The 11120-nt window shown below is 34.6% G+C and overlaps 1 protein-coding gene across 2 annotated transcripts in view; it reads right to left on the bottom strand.

The window, feature by feature from the left end:
• Positions 1-8025, bottom strand: part of polr3a (polymerase (RNA) III (DNA directed) polypeptide A) — a 30909-nt gene extending 22884 nt beyond the window's left edge. The window contains exons 1-13 of one of the 2 annotated variants that reach the window (XM_059532883.1): positions 7831-8025; positions 7554-7689; positions 7319-7456; positions 5085-5256; positions 4853-5007; positions 4536-4775; positions 4205-4367; positions 3988-4124; positions 2504-2607; positions 2139-2280; positions 439-579; positions 284-353; positions 53-180 (exon numbers count right to left, since the gene is read on the bottom strand). In XM_059532883.1, coding sequence (XP_059388866.1) covers positions 53-180; positions 284-353; positions 439-579; positions 2139-2280; positions 2504-2607; positions 3988-4124; positions 4205-4367; positions 4536-4775; positions 4853-5007; positions 5085-5256; positions 7319-7456; positions 7554-7689; positions 7831-7874 — 1770 coding nt within the window. In that variant the 5' untranslated portion in view covers positions 7875-8025. The remainder of the gene's footprint in view (positions 1-52; positions 181-283; positions 354-438; positions 580-2138; positions 2281-2503; positions 2608-3987; positions 4125-4204; positions 4368-4535; positions 4776-4852; positions 5008-5084; positions 5257-7318; positions 7457-7553; positions 7690-7830) is intronic. The other variant, XM_059532885.1, reaches the window with a different exon arrangement.
• Between the last annotated feature and the right edge of the window lie 3095 nt (positions 8026-11120).

The following is an 11120-nucleotide window of genomic DNA, read 5'->3' as shown; positions in this document are numbered from 1 at the left end:
AAACAAAATTCATCTTTATGACGGAAAGAAAAGAGAAAGAGAGGCTCATCACCTTCAGAATGGCAGGCGGCGGGAGGGAGATCTTGATTTTCTCATCTTTTCCCACCAGGATGGAGGCGACGATCTGACAGGCTTTGGTTCGGTCGAAGAACGTGTCTCTGAGCGTGAGCAGGTACGCACCTGTCACACGAAACACACCTGAACACCAGCAGTCTAACAGCGCCATCTACAGGCCACACATCAGATGCTGGGTTCTGATTGGCTCAGCAGGAGCAGCTCTCACCTGTCAGGAAGTCCTGGATGGCTGCGATCAGCGGCTCACCGTTTCGTGGAGTGACCAGATTAGCCTTGGTCTACGAGAGGGACACAGGAAGAGCGTTCATGTCATGATCTGACGGCGTTCAGATGCTGTGATGATGTGGTTTCTCTCTCTCTCACCCCCATGAGCACGAGCGCTTCAGCTTTGGCCTCCTCCGTCTGCGGCAGGTGGAGGTTCATCTCGTCTCCGTCAAAGTCAGCGTTGTACGGCGTGCAAACACACTCGTTAAAACGAAACGTCCGATGAGGTTTCACACGCGCCTGGAATTATAAAGTAAGCACAAACAATCTGTGATTCACAAGCTCTTGATTCATTCCTTTCGAATCCGGTTTGAACATTTCTGGAATTTTAGAATGGAAGACAATTTCCCAACATCTACTGTAAATCATACGGAAGATTTTAAAGGTTTTTAAATTCTATGCCAACATTTAAATTGCATCAGACTTTTAATGACATAATTGTTTACTTTAGAATTGAGAAACTATTATTAAAAAATATTAAAAAAAAAAAAAAAAATTATGCATTTATGTTTTTTCACTTTTCATTTTTATTTTATTTAAAGTTTTGGTAATATTATATTTAGTTATTTTAAATACAAGTTTAATTAAATGCTTCCATGTAAATGTTAAAATAAATGCACCTTTTGGTAATATTTTACTTTGGTTAACAATTATTAAATTTGAAGTAACCAAAAACTTAATTTTAATGGTTTTATTTTGCTTCCTTTAATAAACCTGATTTCTAATGCAATTTTTTAAAAATTAACATTTCAACACTGGCTGTGGTTTGCTTTCGTTACATTTTTTCACTTTTCATTTTCATTTTCATTTTATTTAAACTTTTGATCATTTCTAATAACTAATTTTTAGTTCAGTTTTACATTTAGTCATTATAATTACAAGTTTAATTAAATGCTTTTTTGTAAATGTTAAAATAAAACAATTTCTCAACTAGATATAATCAACCAAAACAACACAAAAATTTAATAATAAAATAATTATATTCCAACATTTAAATTGCATCCGGTTTTTAATGACATAATTTACTTTAGAATTGAGATACTATTATAGTTTTCATTATAAAAAAATTCATTAGAATTTTATGCATTTGTTTTTTTTTCCACTTTTAATTTTTATTTAAATTTTATTTAAAGTTTTGGTAATTTCTAAAAACTAATTCTTAGTTCAGTTTTACATTTAATCATTTTAAATACAAGTTTAATTAAACGCTTCTGTGTAAATGTTAAAATAAATGCACCTTTTGGTAACATTTTACTTCTGTTAACAATTATTCAATTTGAAGTAACCAAAAACTATTTTTTATGGTTTCAGTTTTAGTTTGCTTCCTATAATAACCCTGATTTCTAATGCAATTTGACTTATTAAAAAAAGACTTATTATAAAACCCGTCAAAATAAGAGTCCCGCCTTAAAGACAATCTGATACATACTTATGAAAAATATTCAAATGTAAACCAAAACAAATCAGAAGATTAATCATACTAAACTCCGTTACAATGAAGAACTGATATGCATTTACATTCGTTTACTTTATTTCCGTTCCTGTTAAACCTTCCTAAAAAGCACGGTTTATTTACTAAGTACTTTTTTTTTTTACGTAAAACATGATCAAAACACAATTTTTATGACAAAATTTCAAATAAGAGAGGAAGTGACAATAAGTGTTTTGCCAATAAGTGTTTTTTAAAATCAGTATCAAAAATCCTATCCGTGCATCCCTAATCTGGAACATTTAATTGAATGTAATGCAATATGGTTTTAAACCCCCTTCTTTTCTGTAGCAAATGAGAAATCCCTCACGATATGAGCCATGATGCTGAGTTTGTGCAGAGACGGCTGTCTGTTGAACAGAACGATGTCTCCATCAATCATGTGTCTCTCAACCACGTCACCGTACTTCAGCTCCTGAGCCATCTTCTCACGATTACCGTACTTCAGAAACCTGAAACACACAGATTAACAAACAGCCGTTCACTCAACCTCATGTCCCAACAGATCTGCATCAAGAATCTCAAGTCTCCTCACTACGTCAATTTTAGAGTGAGATGGTTTGGAAAAGAGCAGCATGAGCATTCTGCTAAACATCTGCTTTTGTGTTAAACTTCTGCTGACAGAATCTTGATTGCTGGTTGATTTTGGAGAGGACAGAGAAGTGTGTATTTGACCTCTTCATCTGCATGTGCCTCTGCTGAATAAAGTTTGCTCCGGGGTGAAGATCAGGACCGTTTCGCACCAGCTTCCTCATCAGCTCGATGTTGGCTTTATTCACCTGAGAGAAAACAAATCAACATCTACACTACAGGTTTTCATTTAAACAGGAAACAATGTTTGCCAAAAAAAACATTTCCATCCGATTACATCTTAAAGGATTAATTAATAGGTTAGTGTTTTATGCCTTCGTTTTGATAATAAATTTATATTACAGAACTTCTGAAAAATATAATATTTTACAGGGGCCTATTATTGCATGCATGTAAATAAAGAAAGAAATAATTACAGTAAAATAAATTAAATTAAGCTTTTTAAAGGTATTTTTTTACTAATGTAAAAATAATAAAATTAATGCATGAATTAATCTAGAAGAATTAATACAGATGACAATATAAAAAATATAATTTAAAGCACTATTTTTTTTATTTCCCTAGAATCCAGAAAAACTAACTAATATATATACAGTACAGACCAAAAGTTTAGAAACATTACTATTTTTAATGTTTTTGAAAGAAGTTTCTTCTGCTCATCAAGCCTGCATTTATTTGATCAAAAATACAGAAAAAACTGTAATATTGTGAAATATTATTACAAATTAAAATAATAGTTTTCTATTTGAATATACTTTAAAAAATAATTTATTCCTGTGATGCAAAGCTGAATTTTCAGCATCATTCCTCCAGCCTTCAGTGTCACATGTAACATCAGTCGATCACATGATCCTTTAGAAATCATTCTAATATTCTGATTTATTATGAGTGTTGGAAACAGTTCTGCTGTCTCATATATTTGATCAATAAAAGGTTAAAAAGAACTGCATTTATTCAAAATAAAAAAAAAAATTCTAATCATATATATTCTAATAATATATTTTCTTTATCACTTTTTATCAATTTAACACATCCTTGCTGAATAAAAGTATTGATTTTATTTAAAAAAAAGAAAAGAAAGTAGAGTAGTGTATATTGTTATTACAAAATATTTATATTTTAAAAACATAGCTTCTTTTTTTTACTTTTTATTCATCAAAGTATCCTAAAAAAGTATCACATGTTCAGAAAAAATATGAAGCAGCAGAACTGTTTCCAACTTTGATAATGAATCATCATATTAGAATGATTTCTAAAGGATCATGTGATAATGATCCTAAAAATTCAGCTTTGCATCACAGAAATAAATGATCATTTAAAGTATAATAAATTTAAAAACAATTCTTTTAAATTTTAATAATATATCACAATATTACATTTTTTTCTGTATTTTTGATCAAATAAATGCAGGCTTGATGAGCAGAAGAAACATCTTTCAAACTTTTGGTCTGTACTGTATATATATATATACATATAACTAACATGAAGTAAGCATCATTTCTCCAGCTGTCTGACAAGTGAAACAATTATGTGTAAGTATTATTTCCACCGCATGCTTCAGCTCTGACCTTCTCGGGGTAGGTGAGGATTTTGGCCACGTGCACCGGTACAGCGACCTCATCGATCCTCAGGTTGGGGTCGGGAGAGATGACCGTTCTGCCGGAGAAATCCACTCTCTTTCCAGACAGGTTCCCACGAAACCGCCCTGAACACAGCAGAACAAGGAGGCATCTGATGTCAAAGCAGCCCAATATAACCTCGCCCTCGAGCTCTCCGCAGACGTACCCTGCTTTCCCTTGAGTCTCTGCACGAAGCCTCGAGTCCATTTCTTGGGGGCCATATTGAGCGGGATGCCCGACAGCTCGCTGTTGATGTAGAGAGCGCACTGGAGCTGCAGGAAGTCCCAGTCCTCCATGATCATCTGCGTTTTGGCTCCTGTCATGCGGTGCTGTGGGCCAACACAAAGGCTTTTACATTACAATTACATTACAAGACCACTTTTTGTGCATATGAATATCAACATGTTCACCGAATTGTATATTTTAGCTCATTTTGAGTCAGTATGTAAATAACTAGTTGGATCGTTGGGCTTATTTAGATCACATGACCTGCGTACCTTCTTGATGACATCATTGAGGAAGATGATTTCCGTTAACTTCATGGTCAGATCGTCCTCGTTAGTGCCTGATTTGAGGTCGCTGACGACGGAGGGCCGGATGCAGAGGGGCGGCACTAACAGACGGGTCAGGATGAGGTCAGCGGGTTTCCCGGATTCTGGATTCATCAGCAGAAGAGGAATGTCCTCGTTGGGAATCCTCCGGAAAAGATTCAACGCCACCAGAGGATTGAGGTTTTCCTGGAGTAAGATATCAGATAGGGTTGAGAAAGGGTTGATATTAAACCCACTAAGTGCTCTGATTGGTGGACATTAACCTGTGCTCTCGTCAGAAGAGACTCGACTTCTTTATTGTGCTCGATGGCGATATCAAACGACTGGAGGAAATCTGACACCATGGGGTCAACCACCTTCTTTGTGGTCTTGTACTTCTCATGAATGATCTTCAGCAAGCCGCATTTCTTCACAGGGCCTGAAAGACATCAGACGCATTATAACATCACACTATAATAAATAATCAGTGTGGCATTGATGCATCCGCTGTTTTACCATTAAATGCATTGCAATGCACACACGTGGTCTTCTTCCTGCATTTGTCGGAGATCTTCTTCTTGAGGCCGCGCTTCTGAAGATACACCAGTCCGGGTCTACGCAAGTGATCCAGAAACTGAAGCTTTTCCTCTTTGGTGAGGAGGATGTGAGAACACGTCTTACAGATCATCTGAATAAACAAAAATACAAATATTGCACAGATATAATTAAGTCGGTAGCATAAAATAACACACCAGCTATATTTAAAGAACATTGCTGATGAGATAATACAATATCATTGTTATATTAATAAGGATGCATATGGCGTTGTAATATGCAATTATACGGTTTAAGAAAAAATGCTACAACATGGTATTAAAAGAATAAAGACGTATACTGTGACTGAAATGTGTAATAACAATTTGATATTTTATATAAAGCACAATTCTGTTATTATAAATCTATAATATAAACTAACATAATACAGTTTAAATGATAAAATATGTAATTGACAAAATATGTATATACATTCTTATGATTTACATTGTATTATTATTATTATTATTATTATTATTTCGATTTGTGTGGCATTTAATATAAAAAGTATAATATATTTTAAAACAATAAAATATATATATTCTTTTAGCTTTTGTGGTATTTAATATAAAATATAGTATAATTTAAAATAAAACAAAATATTTTTCTAGTTTTTCTGGCATTTAATTTAAAACAATATAATTTAAAATGAAAAGAATTTATATATTTAATAAAATATAAATATTAATAATTTTATATTATGATTTATACGGTATTGTATATTAATATTACATTTCGTTTATTAAAGAATATTATATTATTCACACATTTTATATAGTACTATAAATAATTTCATATTGTATTATTATAGTTTTTTTGTGGCATTGAATATAAAATATAGTTAAAAAAAAACATTTATAAATATAATTGCTAATTTTACACAGATTCCTACTGTATTATATATTAATATTACATTTCTGCTTATTAAAAATAATCGTATATTATCCACACACTACGTTTATACTACTTTATGTCAATCAAATAATATAACAAATTGCATAATATAAATCCTAACATAGAAATAATATAGCATGTTAAAGGCAGGGTAGGTAATAAATGTATAAACAACTTTCTTCCAAGTTTGTTTAAACTTTCTATATATATCAATGCATAATTAAAATGTAAGTACTCTGATAAAAAGAGTATAAAAATCAAGTGACTCTAGACCGTTTAATCTGTATTAAACACAGCTCATTATTTCCAATCGGGACGAAACGTAGGATTGGCTTAGGCGACTGTCACTCTCTCGCAACCATGGCAACCACCCTTTTGCCACACATGACCTGCCCACTTGCGCGTGCACGTTTGATTTGAGGAATTCAACAGGCACGGATCCTAGGAATACCAAAACAATGGCAGAGAAACAGCAAGCAAAATTCACAGTACCAGCCTATGCAGTTAGTGAAGGCAAACCAGGCAAAAAAAGGAAGACAGTAACAGTACAAGAAAAGGCAATGAACAAAAAGTCTTTGGATAAACAAAGAAATAAAACACGAGTTAATATCGGCGTGGCTTTCCAGCGATGGCGAGAACTGAGGGAACTCAAGGGGCTGAAAAGTGACTCCTTGATGGCTTTATTCCTGCTGGACAGGTAAATCTTTCTTTTTGTATTTTGATCATACATATTTTTTTGTTTATTTTTTTATGAAGCATGTGTCATTAGCACACGTAGCTGCGTAATATAGCTAACATAACATTACTTAGCGAGCCGTAGTAGAGGCTTAGGAAGGAGCCCAGAAGGGAGGGGGTGGAGTGAATGGAAATAATGAGCTGTCTTTAAAACAGTCGTGAGAGGTCTACAGACACTCGATTTTTATACTTTCTTTTTCAGAGTACTTACATTTTAATTATGTATTGATATATAAATAAAGTTTAAACAAATTTGGAAAAAAAGTTTTTATACATTTTTTACCTACCCTGCCTTTAATATAAAACAAAGATCTGGGCCGTATTTAGTTAAATTTAAATTAATGCATTTAGCAGAGCTTTTATTCAAAGCAACTTAAAATGCATTCAGGCTAACATTTTTTTACCTAATATGTGTTCCTTGGGAATCGAACCCACAACCTTGCGCTGCTAACGCAATGCTCTACCACTGAGCCATGCTATATTGAATCTGACAGCTTCTCGGTGGTTCGGACTCATTCTGTGCTCACCTGCAGGATCCCAATAATGGCTTTGAAGTATCCCACGTGGAAGCAGGGCAGCTCCAGGTCCAGATAGCCGTAGTGACCGAGACAGTCGGCCAGGTTCTTCCCGCAGGTCTCACACGGTCTGTCCTTCTCACTGGTTCCCTGAACACCACACACATGATTAGGCCTCTTTTAATCAGTCATTAAATTAGTCATTCTTCTGTTTTATTATTGCAAACATTCATATCTGCTCAGTCACCATGCGGTGGTCCAGGACTCCGTGCTGCAGCGGTGTGTGGCTCGTGTCTTGGCTGTACAGGTTCTTACTGACCACCTGCATATGAGCCTGCTGTCTCATCTGCTCTGCTGACTTCATGCCAAAACAGATGTGACTTCTGATCAAACAAGAGAAACCGACATCAACAGAGCTGGAGCATGCATGAACACAGTCATATACACACATGCACAGTCAGTTAGTCAGATAACATGTTCGTGGGCCGAGTTTTGTTTATTCTCCATGCAAGACTCCAACTTACATCTTTTTGGCCACATCCGTCTCTCTAAACTGCTCCTTCACCATGACTGCGGCGCGTTCGCGTAGTCAGCGTGGGGTTACGATGAAATAAATATAACTATAATGATATATGCGTGAACTAGAGAGTTTAATGAAGGTCTGAGCCTTCTGCCACATGCAGCACCGCTTTGACGTCAGTGAACGTCCATGCGTCTCTCAAGAAGATTTAGTGCGTCACGACGCATCATACGGGCTCAGCGCCACCTGCCGACGGGGAGCGCATTAAAAAAAAAAACCGTGGATTAATATGAATTATATACATTTTATTGGTATTACAGTCAGTGTCCGCAGCTAAACGACGTTTAATTTTTTTTCAGAAACAACCTGAAGATGTCAGCGCTTTCGTATTTATATTTATACAGTGACAAATACGGGTAAAATAAATAATAAAACACTATAAAAATATTTTCACATTCACACATTAATATTATGTAAAACGAATAAGATCGAGGGAGAAGTGATAAGGCATCATGATATCAATATAATTTCAAGAATAGACACCGTCACAGAATGTGTTGTACTGGTCACAATGGGACTTGTATTGGTTTTAATGGAAACTGTAAAGGTGCCTGTGGGTCTCTACTGGTAATTGGTGACCATCTATCGGTGGCTTCTTAAAAGCAATAAATCTTAAAGAAACATGATCAAAAACACACTACAGAAAACAATTTTTAATGATCTCACTGTTTAAAAGTTGATGGTTTGTAATGGTATTTTTAGTGGAAACCATTAGAATTTTCTGTGATGTGTCTATCAGCAGGGTCCATACTGATAAAAAACGTTCAATAATTATTTTCATTGAGACTTATGAACACAGCAATGCCAAGCAGAAGTTAATAAGCAATATTATTCATTTATTCAAGTGTCTGATTTTCATATACAAGCTCTGTTTGACACAAACGGACAAATCTATAATGGTAAATTAACAAGTGCTTTCAGTTCAAACCTTCAGGACATCAAACATCCTCACTAATACCGAGAGGTCATCTGTTGAAAAAGCTTATATATGCTCCAGATTCTGTTTATATTTCACTCTAATAATGTGTGATTTACAAATGAAATGTAAAACTGACTTTCATCTAAAGAGAGGACTTTATAGCACTGAGCAACAGTGCAGTTCTTTGTCTCCTGAGGCCAGAAGTGGAACGGTAGCTCTTTTCCTGAAGACGTCTGAGCTCTCCCAAGTGTTTGAATCGGCTTTGCTTTACTCGCAAGTTTTCGGGCATCTCTGTTGCTTGTGCACCTTTTCCTACTCAATTTCTTAATTCCAGTCAACTTTACATTTAATATGCTTTGATACAGCACTCTGTGAACAGCCAGCCCTTTCAGTTAGGACCTTTTGTGACTTAAGGTCATTGCACACTGTTCAATGTGAATTTTGTGTGAAATTTGAGTGTGAGATTTTTGTCCAAAATTTTTACACGTCAAAAAATAAATACAACCTCATGTTGTGTCAATCAAGTTTACACACTGCCTTAGAAACTTTCATCCGTCATTAAAAAAAATTGGGCCAGGTTCAGTTTGCTGTGTTTTCGCATCCATAGCATGCATTTTCATATAGAAATGGATGACGAATATGAGAAAATTGGAAAAACGCATGCAAAAATTTAACAGTGTGCATCGACCTTTACCCCTTTTGTTAAGACAGTCAATGATCTTCTTCTGGACCATTGCCAAGTCAGCTGTCTTTCCAATTATTGTGGTTTCAAAGAACAAGAGATACCCGGAATTTATACAGAAGGGATGTTCATTTAATGAGATATTTTGAGATACCGAATGAACTGTAAGCTCTAATCATCAAAATTAAAACATCAACAACAAAAAACTTTTGAAATGTTTTACATTACATGTAATGAATCTATAATATAGGAAAATTTAACTTTTTTAAATAAGTTACAAAACAAAACAAAAATACCTTATCACAATATTCTCATTTTTTTAGATGCAACTGTACACATCACTCACTCACCTGCTGTCTGGCTCATTTTATGACTGAACCAAAAGTGCAGAAGCCCATGGATCATGGGAAATAAAAACATAGATCTCTCTGTCTACCGATAGGTGGCGCTGTTTAATTGTGATTGTTTACAGCAAGTTTTGCCGAGAATACTAACCCTAACCAAATCAGGCTTTGATTATAATAGTTGAAAGTGTTAATATAGTCAGCATTAATGCTACAGTAAAAAAGGAAATGTTGTATAAGAAATTCCTCATACAGCATTTTTGCACCTGACAGTAGATTTAAATGGGATGTGATTTCATATTCGTTTTCATAATCTGTTACACAACCCACATGCACAGGCTTTTAAAAACCTTTTAAAATGTCCAGGAAAGGCAGTGTTCACAGCTGAATGATGCAGACAGCTAATGGGATCCAGCAGATGTTTCCAGTGTGGAATAATTCAGTTTCAGTCTCTATGTCAGTGAAGGTGCGATGATTTATTCATCTGTAGTTTGTTTATGGCAAACTGTTGAGATAAAGGAAGCTTTAGTTGAGTTACCAGCTGACACACAGGATGCTGAGTCTCATTAATGTGCTTTTATCTACTATAATTGTGTAGTGATTTACTGTAAATGCATATTAAACTGCACATGAGACTGGTTATTGTAGATTTTACTGCAGTGGATATTGCTTTGGTTTGAAAGCCTCGCAAGTCTTCTGTGACTTGATCTTTGTTCAGATTTAGTTTTGTAGAAGAAATGATGAATAAATAAAGCGTGTGTGTTGTGAGCATGTGCATATAATCGCACCGTATGTGGGGGATGTGTGGATAAGATAATGTGTGTGTGTGTGTGTGCATGAGTCAGTAATGGACACTGCGAGTTGAAGGAGAGGTCAGGAATATGAAAGGAGGAGGGTTATAAAAAGGCTTTTATCACGAGAGCACTGATCATTACTGCCTCATCACAACACTCTGTGTGTGTTACTGGAACTCTGATTGTGTGCATGTAAAGTTAATAATGACATCTTCACGTCCTGCTCAGATCTTTACTGCAACAAATGCATCAACACTTCAATAATAATCAATACTTTGTTGTCTTTTCCTGCAAATACTTTAGCAGCAAAACATCATGCATATTACATTTTTCACATTATTGCATAATTGCATCACAGTGTGCATGGGGAAAAGCACTGTTTTAATATAAATTGTTAATGCAAATAAATTTTTATTAAAGAAATATATATATAACTTGAAATATTTTATTGAAATGTTATGCAATATATACTATTTTAATAAAATATAAATTAGC

This window comes from Carassius carassius, chromosome 40 (genome assembly GCF_963082965.1).
Source record: "Carassius carassius chromosome 40, fCarCar2.1, whole genome shotgun sequence".
Lineage (NCBI taxonomy): Eukaryota > Metazoa > Chordata > Actinopteri > Cypriniformes > Cyprinidae > Carassius > Carassius carassius.
This window is presented reverse-complemented; position numbering and strand designations above follow the sequence as displayed.